Source organism: Panulirus ornatus, chromosome 17, assembly GCF_036320965.1.
Source record: "Panulirus ornatus isolate Po-2019 chromosome 17, ASM3632096v1, whole genome shotgun sequence".
Taxonomy (NCBI): Eukaryota; Metazoa; Arthropoda; class Malacostraca; order Decapoda; family Palinuridae; genus Panulirus; species Panulirus ornatus.
In genome coordinates this window covers 48,159,834-48,180,046 of record NC_092240.1, presented here as the reverse complement: position 1 = coordinate 48,180,046, position 20,213 = coordinate 48,159,834, and the positions used below count along the sequence as shown (strand labels likewise).

General features: G+C 43.8%; 2 protein-coding genes across 7 annotated transcripts in view; one reads left to right on the top strand and one right to left on the bottom strand.

Annotated features, from left to right (window-relative positions):
* The window catches only part of LOC139754716 (venom carboxylesterase-6-like), a 48,869-nt gene extending 32,084 nt beyond the window's left edge, over positions 1-16,785 (bottom strand). The window contains exons 1-6 of one of the 6 annotated variants that reach the window (XM_071672292.1): positions 16,737-16,785; positions 9,925-10,033; positions 9,682-9,855; positions 9,386-9,538; positions 8,505-8,649; positions 7,651-7,836 (exon numbers count right to left, since the gene is read on the bottom strand). In XM_071672292.1, the coding sequence (XP_071528393.1) occupies positions 7,651-7,836; positions 8,505-8,649; positions 9,386-9,538; positions 9,682-9,855; positions 9,925-10,032 (766 nt within the window). In that variant the 5' untranslated portion in view covers position 10,033; positions 16,737-16,785. Of the gene's footprint in view, positions 1-7,650; positions 7,837-8,504; positions 8,650-9,385; positions 9,539-9,681; positions 10,034-16,702 lie in introns of all 6 variants that reach the window. The other 5 variants (XM_071672293.1, XM_071672294.1, XM_071672295.1 and 2 more) reach the window with 5 other exon arrangements.
* Positions 16,786-18,538: 1,753 nt separating this feature from the next.
* The window catches only part of LOC139754715 (pyrethroid hydrolase Ces2a-like), a 38,047-nt gene continuing 36,372 nt past the window's right edge, over positions 18,539-20,213 (top strand). The window contains exon 1 of the mRNA XM_071672289.1: positions 18,539-18,629. The gene's annotated coding sequence lies outside the window, so the exon portion shown is untranslated. The remainder of the gene's footprint in view (positions 18,630-20,213) is intronic.

Below are 20,213 nucleotides of genomic sequence, written 5' to 3'. Positions count from 1 at the left end.
AGCCAGTACGCCCAAATCCCAATCCATTACGCCAAAATCCTAATCCAGTACGCCAAAATCCCAATCCAGTACGCCAAAATGCCAATCCATTTCGCCAAAATCCAAATCCATTACGCCAATATCCTAATCCATTTCGCCAAAATCCTAATCCTGAACGCCAGAATCCATGTCCATTACGCCAAAATCTCAGTCCAATACGCCAAAATCCAAATCCATTTCGCAAAAATCCCAATCCAGAACGCAAAAATCCCAGTCCAGTACGCCAAAATCCCAATCCATTACGCCAAAATTCCAATCCAGTACGCCAAATTCCCAATCCGTTTCGCCAAAATCCCAATCCATTTCGCCAAAACCCCAATCCAGTACGCCAAAATCCCAATTCATTACGCCAAAATCCCAATCCAGTACGCCAAAATCCCTATCCAGTACGCAAAAATCCCAATACACTTCGCCAAAATCCCAATCCATTACGCTTATACTCCAATCCATTTCGCCAGAATCCCAATCGATTTCGCCAAAATCCCAATCCATTTCGCCAAAATCCCAATCGAGAACGCCAAAATCCAAGTTCAGAACGCCAAAATCCCAATCCATTAGGCCAAAATTCCAGTCCAGTACGCCAAAATCCCAATCGGTTTTGCGAAAATCCCAATCCTTTTCGCAAAAATCCCAATCTAATATGCCAAAATCCCAATCCAGTACGCCAAAATCCCAATCCATTACGATAAAATCCCAATACATTTCGGCAAAATCCCAAACCAGTATGCCAAAATCCCAATCCATTACGCCAAAATCCCAATCCAGTACACCAAAATCAGAATCCAGTACGCCAAAATGCCAATCCATTTCGCCAAAATCCAAATCCATTACGCCAATATCCTAATCCATCTCGCCAAAATCCTAATCCTGAACGCCAAAATCCCAATCCATTACGCCAAAATCTCAGTCCAATACGCCAAAATCCAAATCCATTTCGCAAAAATCCCAATCCAGAACGCAAAAATCCCAGTCTAGTACGCCAAAATCCCAATCCATTACGCCAAAAGTCCAATCCAGTACGCCAAATTCCCAATTCGTTTAGACAAAATCCCAATCCATTTCGCCAAAATCCCAATCCAGTACGCCAAAATCCCAATCCATTACGCCAAAATCCCAATAAAATACGCCAAAATCCCTATCCAGTACGCAAAAATCCCAATACATTTCGACAAAATCCCAATCCATTACGCCAATATCCCAATCCATTTCGCCAGAATCCTAATCCAGATAGCCAAAATCTCAATCCATTACGCCAAAATCCCAGTCCAGTATGCCAAAATCCCAATCCATTCCGCCAAAATCCCAATCCAGAACGCCAAAATCCCAGTCCAGTACGCCAAAATCCCAATCTTCGAAAATCCAATCCTTTCGCAAAATCCATCTAATGTTGCCAAAATCCAATCCATTGCCAAAATCCCAATCCATTCGAAAAATCCCAATCATTTCGCAAAATCCCAACCAGATGCAAAATCCCAATCCATTTCGCCAAATCCCAATCAGAACCAAAATCCAATCCATCGCCAAAATGCCAATCCATCTCCAAAATCCAATCCATTACGCAATATCCAATCCATTCGCCAAAATCCAATCCAACGCCAAAATCCCAATCCATTACGCCAAAATCCAGTCCATACGCCAAAATCCAATCCATTTCGCAAAATCCAATCAGTACGCCAAAATCCAGTCAGACGCCAAAATCCATCCATTACGCCAAAATCCCAATCCAGTACGCCAAAATCCCAATCATTTAGCAAAATCCCAATCCATTTCGCCAAAATCCCAATCCAGTACGCCAAAATCCCAATCCATTACGCCAAATCCAATCCAGTACGCCAAAATCCCAATCCAGTACGCCAAAATCCCAATCCATTTCGCCAAAATCCCAACCCATTACGCCAATATCCCAATCGATTTCACCAAAATCCCAATCCAGAATGCCAAAATCCCAATCCATTACGCCAAAATCCTAGTCCAGTACGCCAAAATCCCATTCCATTTCGCCAAAATCCCAATCAAGTACGACAAAATCCCAGTCCAGTCCGCCAAAATCCCAATCCATTTCGCCAAAATCCCAATCCACAGCGCCAAAATCCCAATCCAGTATTCCAAAATACAAGTCCAGTACGCGAAAATCCAAATCTAGTAGCCAAAATCCCAATCCAGTACGCTAAAATCCCAATCCAGTACGCCAAAATCCCAATCCATTTCGCCAAAATCCTAATCCAGTACGCCAAAATCCCAATCCATTACGCCAAAATCCCAGTTCATTTCGCCAAAATGCCAATCCAGAACGCCAAAATCCCAATCCATACGCCAAAATCCCTATCCTTTACGCCAATATCCCAATCCATTTCGCCAAAATCCCAATCCATTACGCCAAAATCCCAATCCATTTCGCAAAATCCAATCCATTACGCCAAATTCCCAATCCAGTACGCCAAAATCCCAGTCCAGTACGCCAAAATCCCAATCCATTACGCCAAAATCCAATCCAGTACGCCAAAATCCCAATCCAGTACGCCAAAATCCCAATCCATTTCGCCAAAATCCCAATCCAGTACGCCAAAATCCCAATCCATTACGCCAAAATCCCAATCCATTCGCCAAATCCCAATCTATTACGCCAAAATCCCAATCCATTACGCCAAAATCCAATCCATTACGCCAAAATCCCAATCCATTACGCCAAAATCCCAATCCATTACGCCAAAATCCCAGTCCAGTACGCCAAAAATCCCAATCCATTACGCCAAAATCCCAATCCATTACGCCAAAATCCCAATCCATTTCGCCAAAATCCAATCCAGAACGCCAAAATCCCAATCCAGTTCGCCAAAATCCCAATCCAGTACGCCAAAATCCAATCCATTACGCCAAAATCCCAATCCATTTCGCCAAAATCCCAATCCATTTCGCCAAAATCCAATCCATTACGCCAAAATCCCAATCCAGTACGCCAAAATCCCAATCCAGTTCGCCAAAATCCCAATCCATTACGCCAAAATCCCAATCCATTTCGCCAAAATCCCAATCCAGTACGCCAAAATCCCAATCCATTACGCCAAAATCCCAATCCATTACGCCAAAATCCCAATCCATTTCGCCAAAATCCCAATCCAGTACGCCAAAATCCCAATCCATTTCGCCAAAATCCAATCCAGTACGCCAAAAATCCCAATCCAGTACGCCAAAATCCCAATCCATTTCGCCAAAATCCAATCCAGTACGCCAAAATCCCAATCCATTTCGCCAAAATCCAATCCAGTACGCCAAAATCCCATCCATTTCGCCAAAATCCCAATCCATTTCGCCAAAATCCCAATCCATTTCGCCAAAATCCCAATCCATTACGCCAAAATCCCAATCCATTTCGCCAAAATCCCAATCCAGTACGCCAAAATCCCAATACAGTACGCCAAAATCCCAATCCCTTTCGCCAAATTTTCCAATCAATTACGCCAAAATCCCAGTCCCAGTATGCAAAAATCCAATCCATTTACGCAAAATCCAGTCCCAGTACGCCCAAAATCCCAATCCAGTACGCCTAAAAATCCCTATCCATTTCACCAAAATCCAATCATTACGGCCAATATCCCAACCCATTTCGCCAAAAATCCCAATCCTATTTCGCAAAAATCCCAATCCAGTGCGCCAATATCCCAATCCAGAACGCCAAAATCCTAATCCAGTATGCCAAAATACCAGTCCCAGGACGCCAGAATCCCAATCCATTCCGCCAAAATCCCAGTCCAGTACGCAAAAATCCAATCCATTACGCAAAATCCCAATCCAGTACGCCAAAATCCCAATCCATTTCGCCAAAATCCCAATCCATTTCGCCAAAATCCCAATCCATTACGCCAAAATCCCAATCCATTACGCCAAAATCCCAATCCATTACGGCCAAAATCCAAATCCATTACGCCAAAATCCAATCCATTTCGCCAAAATCCCAATCCAGTACGCCAAAATCCCAAATCCATTTCGCCAAAATCCCAATCCATTACGCAATATCCCAATCCATTTCGCCAAAATCCCAATCAACAACGCCAAAATCCCAAACCATCACGCCAAACTCCCAGTCCAATACGCAAAAATCCCAATCCATTTTTCCAAAATCCCAATCTATTACGCCAATATCCCAATCCATTTCGAGAAAATCCGATCCAGAACGCCAAAATCCCAAACCATTACGCAAATCCAAGTCCAGTACGCCAAAATCCCAATCCATTTCGCCAAAATCCCATTCAGTACGCCAAAATCCAGTCCAGTACGCCAAAATCCCAATCCATTACGCCAAAATCCAATTCCGTACGCCAAAATCCCAATAAATTACGCCAAAATCCCAATCCAGACGCCAAAATCTCATCTACTACGCCAAAATCCCAATCCATACGCCAATCCAATCCATACGCCAAATCCAATCATGTACGCCAAAATCCAATCCATTTCGCAAATCCATCCATACGCCAAAATCCAATCCAGTAGCAAAATCCAATCCATTCGCAAATCAATCCATCGCAAATCCCATCAGTACGCCAAATCCAATCATTGCAAAATCCAATCCATACGCAAAATCAATCCATTACGCAAAATCCATCCAGTACGCCAAAATCCCAATCCATTTCGCAAAATCCCAACCATACGCAAAATCCCATCATTCGCCAAAATCCCAATCCATTTCGCCAAAATCCCAATCCAGTACGCCAAAATCCAATCCATTACGCCAAAATCCAATCCAGTACGCAAAAATCCAATCCATTACGCCAAAATCCCAATCCATTTCGCCAAAATCCAATCCATTACGCCAAAAATCCAATCCAGTCGCCAAAATCCAATCCAGTACGCCAAAATCCCAATCCATTTCGCCAAAATCCAATCCATTACGCCAAATCCCAATCCATCGCCAAAATCCTAATCCAGAACGCCAAAATCCCATCCATTAACGCCAAAATCCCAGTCCAGTACGCCAAAATCCAATCCATTTCGCCAAAATCCCAATCCAGAACGCCAAAATCATCAGTACGCAATCCCATCCATTACGCCAAAATCCAATCCAGTACGCCAAAATCCCAATCCGTTCGCCAAAATCCATCATTCGCCAAAATCCCAATACAGTACGTAAAATCCAATCCAGTACGCCAAAATCCCAATCCATACGCCAAAATCCCATCCAGTACGCCAAAATCCCAATCCAGTTCGCCAAAATCCCAATCCATTTCGCCAAAATCCCAATCCAGTACGCCAAAATCCCAGTCCAGTACGCCAAAATCACAATCCATTACGCCAAAATCCCAATCCAGTACGCCAAAATCCCAATACTCTACGCCAAAATCCCAATCCATTTCGCCAAAATCCCAATCCATTACGGCAATGTCCCAATCCATTTCGCCAAAATCCCAATTCAGAACGCCAAAATCCCAATCCATTACGCCAAAATCCCAATCCATTTCGCCAAAATTCAATCCAGAACGCCAAAATCCCATTCCAGTACGCCAAAATCCCAATCCATTAGGCCAAAATTCCAATCCAGTACGCCAAAATCCCAATCCGTTTCGCCAAAATCCCAATCCATTTCGCCAAAATCCCAATCCAGTACGCCAAAATCCCAATGCAGTACGCCAAATTCCCAATCCATTTCGCCAAAATCCCAATCCATTACGCCAATATCCCAATCCCGAACGCCAAAATCCCAATCCAGTATGCCAAAATCCCAGTCCAGTACGCCAAAATCCCAATCCATTTCGCCAAAATACCAATCCAGTACGCCAAAATCCCAATCCAGTACGCCAAAATCCCAATCCATTTCGCCAAAATCCCAATCCATTACGCCAATATCCCAATCCATTTCGCCAAAATCCTAATCCAGAACGCCAAAATCCCAATCCATTACGCCAAATTCCCAGTCCAGTACGCCAAAATCCCAATCTATTTCGCCAAAATCTAATCCAGAACGCCAAAATCCCAGTCCAGTACGCCAAAATCCCAATCCATTACGCCAAAATTCCAATCCAGTGCGCCAAAATCCTAATCCGTTTCGCCAAAATCCCAATCCATTTCGCCAAAATCCCAATCCAGTACGCCAAAATCCCAATCCATTTCACCAAAATACCAATCCAGTTCGCCAAAATCCCAATCCAGTACGCCAAATTCCCAATCCATTTCGACAAAATCCCAATCCATTTCGCCAATATCCCAATCCATTTCGCCAAAATCCTAATCCAGAACGCCAAAATCCTAATCCATTACGCCAAAATCCCAGTCCAGTATGCCAAAATCCCAATCCATTTCGCCAAAATCCCAATCCAGAACGCCAAAATCCCAGTCCAGTACGCCAAAATCCCAATCCATTACGCCAAAATTACAATCCAGTACGCCATAATCCCAATCCGTTTCGCCAAAATCCCAATCCATTTCGCCAAGATCCCAATCCATTACGCCAAAATCCCAATCCAGTACGCCAAAATTTCCAATCCATTTCGCCAAAATCCCAATCCAATACGCCAATATCCCAATCCGTTTCGCCAAAATCCCAATCCAGAACGCCAAAATCCCAGTCCAGTACGCCAAAATCCCAGTCCAGTACGCCATAATCTCAATCCATTTCGCCAAAATCCCAATCCAGTACGCCAAAATCCCAGTCCATTACGCCAAAATCCTAATCCATTACGCCAATATCCCAATCCATTTCGCCAAAATCTCAATCCAGAACGCCAAAATCCCAATCCAGTATGCCAAAATCCCAGTCCAGTACGCCAAAATCCCAATCCATTTCGCCAAAATATCAATCCAGTACGCCAAAATCCCAATCCAGTACGCCAAAATCCCAATCCATTTCGCCAAAATCCCGATCCAGTACCCCAAAATCCCAATCCATTATGCCAAAATCCCAATCCATTACGCCAAAATCCCAATCCATTTCGCCAAAATCCCAATCCAGTATGCCAAAATCCCAATCCATAACGCCAAAATCCCAATCCATTTCGCCAAAATCTCAATCCAGTACGCCAAAATCCCAATCCAGTACGCCAAAATCCCAGTCCTGTACGCCAAAATCCCAATCCAGTACGCCAAAATCCCAATCCATTTCGCCAAAATCCCAATCCAGTATGCCAAAATCCCAAACCAATACGCCAAAATCCCAATCCAATGCGCCAAAATCCCAATCCATTTCGCCAAAATCCCAATCCAGTGCGTCAAAATCTATAAAAGTCATAGTACTCCTTAGGTTAGACAGGGTCGTCAGCGTGCGATCCTGAAGGAGGACATGCGATCCTGAAGGAGGACATGCGATCCTGAAGGAGGACACGCGACCCTGAAGGAGGACATGCGATCCTGAAGGAGGACATGCGATCCTGAAGGAGGACACGCGATCCTGAAGGAGGACATGCGATCCTGAAGGAGGACATGCGATCCTGAAGGAGGACATTCGATCCTGAAGGAGGACATGCGATCCTGAAGGAGGACATGCGATCCTGAAGGAGGACATGCGACCCTGAAGGAGGACATGCGACCCTGAAGGAGGACATGCGATCCTGAAGGAGGACACGCGATCCTGAAGGAGGACACGCGATCCTGAAGGAGGACAGACGTACGGTCTGGACGCCTTACCTTTAGCGTGGGGCGTGAGCATCTGGTAGTGGGCGGAGGCCCCTCCGGCGCTGACCCCGAAGATGGTGACCCTGGCTGGGTCACCGCCGAGGTCCCGGATGTTGTCCTGGACCCAGCGGAGCGCCAGGGTCTGGTCCTTCAACCCGAGGTTGCCCGGTAACACCGAATCCTCCGTCGACAGGAAACCTGAAGGAGGCGAGAGCGTTAGTGAGGGTCCTCCCTTAGTGGTAATGTCCATCAAGTATATTCCTATGAGTCCACGAGGGGGAGAATGAAACACGATAAGTTGCCAAGTGCACTTTCGTGTCATAATCACATCATCATCAGGGGAGACACAAGAGAGAGAAATATAACAAGTCAGATGATATACATCGAAGAGACGAAGCTAGGACGCCCAACTGACTTTTATTTCTCTCTTGTGTCTCCCCTGATGATGTGATTATGACACGAAAGTGCACTCGGGAACTTATCGTGTTTCATTTTCCCCTCGTGGACTCATAGGAATATCTTGATCACGCGCAAAATTGTGATCCTTTCCAATATATATATATATATATATATATATATATATATATATATATATATATATATATATATATATATATATATATATTTATAGGGATGATTCAGGGAGATAACTCAAGGATGTATATAACTCATAAAGAAGAATAAATGATTAAAAAATAATAAAATCTTGATCCCAAAATGGTCTTTCCATTTTTTTTTTATCCTGAAGACATTACCAGCATCTGAAAGGCCAATCCCAGTCCAGGATAACCCATGAGACCTAACCCTTTTCATCACCCCTGTTGCTGCAAAGGCCCTTTTTACACCAAACAGATGGTGGTACTTACCAAGTGTCCCCAGACGGTACTGAAGAACAACGATTACGACATCCTTCGTCAGGAGGGGCCTGGGGTCGTGGTCTTCGCTCCCGCCGGACACGAAAGCCCCTCCGTGGATCCACACCATCACTGGCAGACCAGCAGTGGTCCCGAGCTGAGCAGGTGAAACGTTGGAATGGTTCATTCCAAAGGGGGGGGAATGGACAGACGTCAACAGAATTGGTTTATTAGGTGGACCTGGAGGTGGAGGTCCACCAGCAACTTGTGTCTATAAAGAGTTGAGTCCTTTGTATTGCCTCTATCATCTCTATGTTTATACTAATGCCTGTAAGACATATCTTGACTTCTTATGTACACACACACACACACACACACACACACACACACACCAGCCTAAGCCAGGTACCCATTCATTGGCCAACCTCGAAGGGAAGGATGAACACCTGGGTTGGGTGTAGGCCGTGTAGGTTCGTGTGTGTGTGTGTGTGTGTGTGTGTGTGTGTGTGTGTGTGTGTGTGTGTGTGTGTGTCTGTGTGTAACAATGCTTTATGGCTGTTTTGATCTGAAACATATTCAAGAAATTGATGGATTTGACCAACAAGGCATAAGTGACCTTTGACATAGGACCACACATACACATAAAGCTGTTCAAAGACTTGGCGATTGTGTGGTTCGAACCTGACCTTAACTAACCCCTCAATGACCCCTCCTTGGTAGTTATTAAGCCCACTAAGGCCTAAATACCCAAGAGCAATTAGAACCATGAATTCCAAAGGCTATAAGTCTTGTGTCTCCGCCTTTGATGGGAACGTATGGAGAACGCCAACCTTTGATTTGTGTACACAGTAAACTCTGGGACGTCATCACGCCCGTATATATAATATACTTACCTTTGGCGTGAAGACGTTCAAGTAGAGACAGTCCTCTTCCCCTATCACCTCCGTCTTGCCCTTCAAGCTTGCCTCGAGGGACAGCTGGGGACAGAAGGGCGGGACGAACGAACCATTCCTCCGGCCCGACCAGGCGCCGTGAGGGACAGGGTCCTGTGGAGATGAAAGAGAGATGAGAGATAGATAGAGAGAGAGAGAGAGAGAGAGAGAGAGAGAGAGAGAGAGAGAGAGAGAGAGAGAGAGAGAGAGAGAGAGAGACTGAACAGTCGCTGGGCACGGCGGTCTCCGTGACTCACCCTGAACCTCAAGTCTCCGACGGGAGGTTTGGCGAAGGGGATGCCCTTGAAGCTGTAGATGTACCTCCTCCTCCTCCTCCTCCTCCCGCCGGAGGCGTCGTCGTCTACCTCCTCCCTCCTGGCGAGGATGACCCCTTGTTTCAGTCGTACCTCCACGGTGCTGGACTCCGGCACCTCCTCCTTCGGCAGGAGGACTTCGACTTCTCCTTCGTCAGCAGCAGCAGCAGCCTTCACGACCACCACCTTCGCCTTCGGCAGGAGGACTTCGACTTCTCCTTCGTCAGCAGCAGTAGCAGCCTTCACCACCACCACCACCACGGCCGCCGTCAGGATCATCACGCCCCACGTCATGCTGCAGGAGGGAGAGGAGAAGGGCCGGTCACTCACAATCCTCATGTCTCACAAGATTCATGAGGAAGAGTAGGAGGAGAAGGAGGAGGAGCAGCCTTCCTCCTTCTCCTCCTCTTCCTCCTTCAGGAGGAAGAGGATCTACACCTCGTCTGCGCCAGCGATCGGGCGTGGGGGCATGGGGCGTGGGCTTTCAACATAACGTCGAACGCCCTTCTCCAAGGGCGTCACCTCACCGGATCCTCGGAGATCCTACGTCCTCCACCACGAACCCATCGGTCGCCAATGTGACTCACGCCCAGGGGCGTGATGGGATCATGGACACGTAGGGTCGTCAAAAATGGAAGAGGATGAAACTCCACAACCATATTATCTAAAAGGCTTTAGCTAAATGGCTTAGTGTCTGAGGAACGGGGGGTCAGAGAAAATGGCCAGAGGAGGAGGGGTGGTGTGTGTGTGTGTGTGTGGGTCTTAAAGGTTTTAGCTAAATGGCTTAGAGGCTGAGGGAGGGTCAGAGAAAATGGCCAGAGGAGGAGGGGTGGTGTGGGTCTGAAAGGTTTTAGCTAAATGGCTTAGAGGCTGAGGGAGGGTCAGAGAAAATGGCCAGAGGAGGAGGGGTGGTGTGGGTCTGAAAGGTTTTAGCTAAATGGCTTAGAGGCTGAGGGAGGGTCAGAGAAAATGGCCAGAGGAGGAGGGGTGGTGTGGGTCTGAAAGGTTTTAGCTAAATGGTTTAGAGGCTGAGGGAGGGTCAGAGAAAATGGCCAGAGGAGGAGGGGTGGTGTGGGTCTGAAAGGTTTTAGCTAAATGGCTTAGAGGCTGAGGGAGGGTCAGAGAAAATGGCCAGAGGAGGGTTGTGTGTGTGTGTGGGTTTGAAAGGCTTTAGCTAAATGGTTAAGTGGCTGAGGGAGGGGTCAGAGAAAATGGCCAGAGGAGGGTGTGTGTGTGTGTGTGTGTGTGTGTGTGTCGGAGGTGGAGGGAATGAGGAGAAGTGGGAGACCAAATTGGAGGTGGAAAGATGGAGTGAAAAAGATTTTGTGTGATCGGGGCCTGAACATGCAGGAGGGTGAAAGGCGTGCAAGGAATAGAGTGAATTGGATCGATGTGGTATACCGGGGTTGACGTGCTGTCAGTGGATTGAATCAGGGCATGTGAAGCGTCTGGGGTACATGTTGTAAAAGGCTGGGTCACAAAAAGGCCTCTCTGGCCATTGTAAGCTCTAGGTCATAAGTCGTAAAAGGCTGGGTCACAAAAAGGCCTCTCTGGCCATTGTAACATCTTCAATGACCTTTTGACCCAAGTCACCTGCTCAATGCATGACTAATACATGATTATATCGTGTACACACAACTCCCATTTTCTATTCCACAAAAGAAGGAACAGAGAAAGAGGGAGGGGCGGAGCCAAGTGAGGATTTTTCACCCACCCCTTTCTAAGGCTCAGTCTTATGTTCTTAACGCTACCTCACTAACGCGGGAAATGGCGATAATGTATGAATATATATACATGCACATACATGCATACATACATACATACATATATACTCTCTCTCTCTCTCTCTCTCTCTCTCTCTCTCTCTCTCTCTCTCTCTCTCTCTCTCTCTCTCTCTCTCTCGCTCAACACGACCCTTTCAAAACAGACCTACGGTTAGCACTACGCGTCAGCCCTGCGTAATGGCCCCATTATATATCGTCGCAACGTATGCCATTCCTAACTTTCTATATAGCGCTATAGAATTCTGTATAGCACTGTAGCATTCTGTATAGCACTGTTGCATTCTATATAGCACTGTTGCATTCTATATAGACCTAAAGCATTCTGTATAGCACTGTTGCATTCTGTATAGCACTGTTGCATTCTGTACAGCACTGTTGCATTCTGTATAGCACTGTTGCATTCTGTATAGCGCTTTAGCATTCTGTGTAGCACTATAGCATTCTGTAGAGCACTGTAGCATTCTGTATAGCACTGTTGCATTCCGTATAGCACTAAAGCATTCTGTATAGCACTGTAGCATTCTGTATAGCACTGTATCATTCTGTAGAGCACTGTGGCATTCTGTATAGCACTGTTGCATTCCGTATAGCACTAAAGCATTCTGTATAGCACTGTAGCATTCTGTATAGCACTGTATCATTCTGTATAGCACTGTAGCATTCTGTATAGCACTGTATCATTCTGTATAGCACTGTATCATTTTGTAGAGCACTGTAGCATTCTGTATAGCACTGTTGCATTCTGTATAGCACTGTTGCATTCTGTATAGCACTATAGCATTCTGTATAGCACTATAGCATTCTGTATAGCACCATAGCATACTGTATAGCACTATAGCATTCTGTATAGCACTATAGCATTCTGTATAGCACTATAGCATTCTGTATAGCACTGTTGCATTCTGTATAGCACTATAGCATTCTGTATAGCACTATAGCATTCTGTATAGCACTGTTGCATTCTGTATAGCACTATAGCATTCTGTATAGTACTGTTGCATTCTGTATAGCACTATAGCATTCTGTATAGCACTGTTGCATTCTGTATAGCACTATAGCATTCTGTATAGCACTGTTGCATTCTGTATAGCACTATAGCATTCTGTATAGCACTGTTGCATTCTGTATAGCACTGTTGCATTCTGTATAGCACTGTTGCATTCTGTATAGCACTGTTGCATTCTGTATAGCACTGTTGCATTCTGTATAGCACTATAGCATTCTGTATAGCACTGTTGCATTCTGTATAGCACTGTTGCATTCTGTATAGCACTATAGCATTCTGTATAGCACTGTTGCATTCTGTATAGCACTATAGCATTCTGTATAGCACTGTTGCATTCTGTATAGCACTGTTGCATTCTGTATAGCACTATAGCATTCTGTATAGCACTATAGCATTCTGTATAGCACTGTTGCATTCTGTATAGCACTATAGCATTCTGTATAGCACTGTTGCATTCTGTATAGCACTATAGCATTCTGTATAGCACTATAGCATTCTGTATAGCACTGTTGCATTCTGTATTGCACTATAGCATTCTGTATAGCACTGTTGCATTCTGTATAGCACTATAGCATTCTGTATAGCACTGTTGCATTCTGTATAGCACTGTTGCATTCTGTATAGCACTATAGCATTCTGTATAGCACTGTTGCATTCTGTATAGCACTATAGCATTCTGTATAGCACTGTTGCATTCTGTATAGCACTGTTGCATTCTGTATAGCACTATAGCATTCTGTATAGCACTGTTGCATTCTGTATAGCACTATAGCATTCTGTATAGCACTGTTGCATTCTGTATAGCACTGTTGCATTCTGTATAGCACTATAGCATTCTGTATAGCACTGTTGCATTCTGTATAGCACTATAGCATTCTGTATTTCACTGTTGCATTCTGTATAGCACTGTTGCATTCTGTATAGCACTGTTGCATTCTGTATAGCACTGTTGCATTCTGTATAGCACTATAGCATTCTGTATAGCACTGTTGCATTCTGTATAGCACTGTATCATTCTGTATAGCACTATAGCATTCTGTATAGCACTGTTGCATTCTGTATAGCACTGTTGCATTCTGTATAGCACTATAGCATTCTGTATAGCACTGTTGCATTCTGTATAGCACTATAGCATTCTGTATAGCACTGTTGCATTCTGTATAGCACTATAGCATTCTGTATAGCACTATAGCATTCTGTATAGCACTGTTGCATTCTGTATAGCACTATAGCATTCTGTATAGCACTGTTGCATTCTGTATAGCACTATAGCATTCTGTATAGCACTGTTGCATTCTGTATAGCACTGTTGCATTTTGTATAGCACTATAGCATTCTGTATAGCACTATAGCATTCTGTATAGCACTATAGCATTCTGTATAGCACTGTAGCATTCTGTATAGCACTATAGCATTCTGTATAGCACTATAGCATTCTGTATAGCACTATAGCATTCTGTATAGCACTGTTGCATTCTGTATAGCACTATAGCATTCTGTATAGCACTGTTGCATTCTGTATAGCACTATAGCATTCTGTATAGCACTGTTGCATTCTGTATAGCACTATAGCATTCTGTATAGCACTATAGCATTTTGTATAGCACTGTTGCATTCTGTATAGCACTATAGCATTCTGTATAGCACTGTTGCATTCTGTATAGCACTATAGCATTCTGTATAGCACTGTTGCAATCTGTATAGCACTGTTGCATTTTGTATAGCACTATAGCATTTTGTATAGCACTATAGCATTCTGTATAGCACTGTTGCATTCTGTATAGCACTATAGCATTCTGTATAGCACTATAGCATTCTGTATAGCACTATTGCATTCTGTATAGCACTATAGCATTCTGTATAGCACTGTTGCATTCTGTATAGCACTATAGCATTCTGTATAGCACTGTTGCATTCTGTATAGCACTATAGCATTCTGTATAGCACTGTTGCATTCTGTATAGCACTATAGCATTCTGTATAGCCTATTGCATTCTGTATAGCACTGTTGCATTCTGTATAGCACTATAGCATTCTGTATAGCACTGTTGCATTCTGTATAGCACTATAGCATTCCTGTATAGCACTGTTGCATTCTGTATAGCACTATCGATTCTGTATAGCACTATAGCATTCTGTATAGCACTATAGCATTTGTATAGCACTATAGCATTCTGTATAGCACTATAGCATCCTGTATAGCACTATAGCATCTGTATAGCACTGTTGCATTCTGTATAGCACTATAGCATTCTGTATAGCACTGTTGCATTTCTGTATAGCACTATAGCATTCTGTATAGCACTATAGCATATGTTAGCACAGTTGCATTCTGTATAGCACTATAGCATTCTGTATAGCACTGTTGCATTCTGTATAGCACTGTTGCATTCTGTATAGCACTATAGCATTCTGTATAGCACTGTTGCATTCTGTATAGCACTGCATTGTATAGCACTTAGCATTCTGTATAGCACGTTGCATTGTAAGCACTAAGATTTGTATAGCACTTTGCATTGTATAGCACTATAGCATTGATAGCATTACATTCTGTATAGCACTGTTGCATTCTGTATAGCACTATACATCTGTATGCATTGATCTGTATAGCACTTGCATTCTGTAAGCACTTCATTCGATAGCATTTGCTGATACATGCATATAGCACTGTGATTCATGATATAGCACTATAGCATCTGTAAGATATACATCTGATACACTTCATTCAGATTAATACTGATAACTCAATACACTGCATCTATAGACATAATTCATACATTCACGATGCATTCGATAGCATGTGATCGTAATCACTATAGCATTCGTATACATTGAGTCATTCTATACTAGATTCATCACATGTAGCATATTATACAGTTGCATCTGATAGATGTTCATGTATACACTATAATTATACATGATCATCTGATAGCACATAGCATGTATCCTATGATCTGTATACACTATGCATCTGATGCATAGATTAAATCATGTATATACTAGCAATTATACACTATACATCGTATAGATTGCATTCTGATACACATAGCATTCTTATACACTTGTCATCTGTATAACTTCATGATAATATAATCATACATTTATATAACTCACTGATACAGTTAATACTTATACATCGTATCACATAATTCTAGAATTAATCGATTAGCATATAACTGATAACATAGATTAATACACATGACCGTAATATATCAGATAATACATGATAACATAGATTATACATGTAACATAAGATTAATCACATGATATAATCATACAGATTATATACATTGATAATATGCATAACAAGATTAATACATGGAATTATACAGATATCACATGATAATCATACAAATAATCACATGATAATCAAAGATTATCAATCATGATAATCATAAGATTATCACATATAATCATACAGATTAATCTCATGATAATCATACAGATTAATCACATGATAATCATACAGATTAATCACATGTAATCATATAGATTAATCACATGTAATCATACAGATTAATCATATGATAACAATACAGATTAATCACATGATAATCATACAGATTAATCACATGATAATCATACAGATTAATCACATGCAATCATATAGATTAATCACATGGTAATCATACAGATTAATCATATGATAACAATACAGATTAATCACATGATAATCATACAGATTAATCTCATGGCAATCATATAGATTAATCACATGGTAATCATACAGATTAATCATATGATAACAATACAGATTAATCACATGATAATCATACAGATTAATCACATGATAACCATACAGATTGATCATATGATAATCGTACAGATTAATCACATGATAATCATACAGATTAATCACATGATAGTCATACAGATTAATCACATGATGATCATACAGATTACAGATTAATCACATGATAAACATACAGATTAATCACAAGATAATCATACAGATTAATCACATGATACCCATACAGACTAATCATATGATAATCATACAGATTAATCACATGATAATCGTAGTGATGATTAATAGTGAGGTAAGTTCTTGGCTGTGAACTGTACCTGGTGCGTGTGTGTGTGTGTGTGTGTGGTACAGATCAGAGGTACCCTACCTGGTATGAGGTACCGTACCTGGTATGTGTGCGGTACGGAGGGGGAAGAGTCACTGTACCTGTAGTATGGTACGGATGGGGTAGTCACTGTACCTGTAGTACGGTACGGAAGCGCAGGTACGTCCACACTGTCCACAACGGTTGTCTGCTGGAAACTGGTGGAAGTGCTGGAATGTGGGGGGGAGGGGAGGGGGAGGGGGGAGAGGGGGAGAGGGGGGAGAGGGGGAGGTTGAGGAGGGGGAGAGAGAGGGGGGGCGGTGGGCCGCAGTGGCCCACCCACCCACCCACCCCCTTCCCATCACACCCCCCCACACCACTCCACCTCTCCCCATGCAAACCCCCCCCCCACCCAACCCCAACCCCCCACCCTTGTGGGGGCGGGGCGGATATGGGGGGGCGGGGCAAGCGGGGCAAGCGGGGCAAGCGGGGGGCGGGGCGGGGGTGTGTGAGAGAGAGAGAGAGGTTACTGCCCCCGACACTTACACCCCCCCCACCCCCCCTCAGGCCACACGACTCTCTCTCTCTCTCTCTCTCTCTCTCTCTCTCTCTCTCTCTCTCTCTCTCTCTCTCTCTCTCCCCTTATCTATCTATCTATCTAATCTATCTATCTAATCTATCTATCTCGGGAAAGACACATTGCCATGTTTCCCTCGACACACACAGAGACCCGCTTCCCCGTGTGCCAGGCCCAGAGGCCCACGTGGGTCCGCGCCCTGTGGTGCGTGGCTTTCGGACCACAGTCAACCCAGGTGTTCATCTATCTTCCCTTCCGTCCCCCTTCTGAGACTGGTCGATAGATTCGTAGCTGACTTACATATATGTATATATATCTATTCATTTATTTATTTTGCTTTGTCGCTGTCTCCCGCGTTTGCGAGGTAGCGCAAGGAAACAGACGAAAGAAATGGCCCAACCCACCCACATATACATGTATATACATAAACGTCCACACACGTAAATATACATACCCATACATCTCAACGTATACATATATATATATATATATATATATATATGTATATATATATATATATATATATATATATATATATATATATATATATATATATATATATATATATATATATATATATATACACACACAGACATATACATATATACCCATGCACACAATTCACACTGTCTGCCTTTATCCATTCCCATCGCCACCTCGCCACACATGGAATAACAACCCCCTCCCCCCTCATGTGTGCGAGGTAGCGCTAGGAAAAGACAACAAAGGCCACATTCGTTCACACTCAGTCTCTAGCTGTCATGTAATAATGCCCCGAAACCACAGCTCCCTTTCCACATCCAGGCCCCACAGTGTCTAGCTGTCATGTAATAATGCACCGAAACCACAGCTCCCTTTCCACATCCAGGCCCCACAGTCTCTAGCTGTCATGTAATAATGCACCGAAACCACAACTCCCTTTCCACATCCAGGCCCTACAGTCTCTAGCTGTCATGTAATAATGCACCGAAACCACAGCTCCCTTTCCACATCCAGGCCCTACAGTCTCTAGCTGTCATGTAATAATGCACCGAAACCACAGCTCCCTTTCCACATCCAGGCCCTACAGTCTCTAGCTGTCATGTAATAATGCACCGAAACCACAGCTCCCTTTCCACATCCAGGCCCTACAGTCTCTAGCTGTCATGTAATAATGCACCGAAACCACAGCTCCCTTTCCACATCCAGGCCCTACAGTCTCTAGCTGTCATGTAATAATGTACCGAAACCACAGCTCCCTTTCCACATCCAGGCCCCACAGAACTCTCCATATTTCGTCTCCAACATTTGATTGGAATCGCCCGCCAAGTCGCCTCCCGGCTCCCTCCCCCACCAGTCCCTCTAGCGGCGGGCGCGGCAACCTCACCGTCAACACACGGGAGACGCCAGTGGGCGGCACGCTGGAGGGCCGACGTGGACATCTACCCTCCACTTCATTGTTCCTCCATTTTTCTTACGTTTCCTGGCCTTCCGTAAGTTATAGATGGACTAACTCTTGAGTTAAGGAGTGGAGCTGCTGCCTTAAGCTTAGTGTGGCATAATTAAGCTTTCCAACCCGCTTGGATTGTGCTTTTTAATTGCTCGCCAGCTGGATTTGTCTTATACCACCACCTCGTCCATGAGTCGAGTGCACGCCAACTTAATGGAGCTTTCTTAAGTTCATGAGGATGACTTATTTAATGCTAAATTGAATTTTATGGCATGTCACAGGGAAGAAGATGCTATACATTGCGATAAATAAAGTTTAGTGTGCAATCCCTCTGCCACCATATATATATATATATATATATATATATATATATATATATATATATATATATATATCATACTTTGTCGCTGTCTCCCGCGTTAGCGAGGTAGCGCAAGGAAACAGACGAAAGAATGGCCCAACCCACCCACATGCACATGTATAAACATACACGTCCACACACGCACATATACATGCCTATACATCTCAACGTATACATATATATATATATATATATATATATATATACATACACAGACACAGACATATGCATATATCTAAACACGTACATAGTTCACACTGTCTGCCTTTATTCATTCCCGTCGCCACCCCGCCAAACTTGAAATGATAACCCCCTCCCCCCGCATGTGCGCGAGGTAGCGCTAGGAAAAGACAACAAAGGCCACATTCGTTCACACAGTCTCTAGCTGTCATGTATAATGCACCAAAACCACAGCTCCCTTTCCACTTCCAGGCACCAAAACCACAGCTCCCTTTCCACATCCAGGCCCCACAAAACTTTCCATGGTTTACCCCAGACGCTTCACATGCCCTGGTTCAATCCATTGACAGCACGTCGACCCCGGTATACCACATCGTTCCAGTTCACTCTATTCCTTGCACGCCTTTCACCCTCCTGCATGTTCAGGCCCCGATCACTCAAAATCTTTTTCACTCCATCTTTCCACCTCAAATTTGGTCTCCTACTTCTCCTCGTTCCCTCCACCTCTGACACATATATCCTCTTGGTCAATCTTTCCTCACTCATTCTCTCCATGTGACCAAACCATTTCAAAACACCCTCTTCTGTTCTCTCAACCACACTCTTTTTATTACCACACATCTCTCTTACCCTTTCATTACTTACTCGATCAAACCACCTCACACCACATACTGTCCTCAAACATCTCATTTCCAGTACATCCACCCTCCTCCTCTATGGCCCACGCCTCGCAACCATATAACATTCTTGGAACCACTATTCCTTCAAACATACCCATTTTGCTTTCCAAGATAACGCTCTCGATTTCCACACATTTTTTCAACGCTCCCAGAACTTTCGCCCCCTCCCCCACCCTATGATTCATTTCTGCTTCCATGGTTCCATCCGCTGCCAAATCCACTCCCAGATATCTAAAACGCTTCACTTCCTTCAGTTTTTCTCCATTCAAACTTACCTGCCAATTGACTTGTCCCTCAACCCTACTGTACCTAATAACCTTTACTCTCAGCTTTCTTCTTTCACACACTTTACCAAACTCAGTCACCAGCTTCTGCAGTTTCTCTCCCGAATCAGCCACCAGCGCTG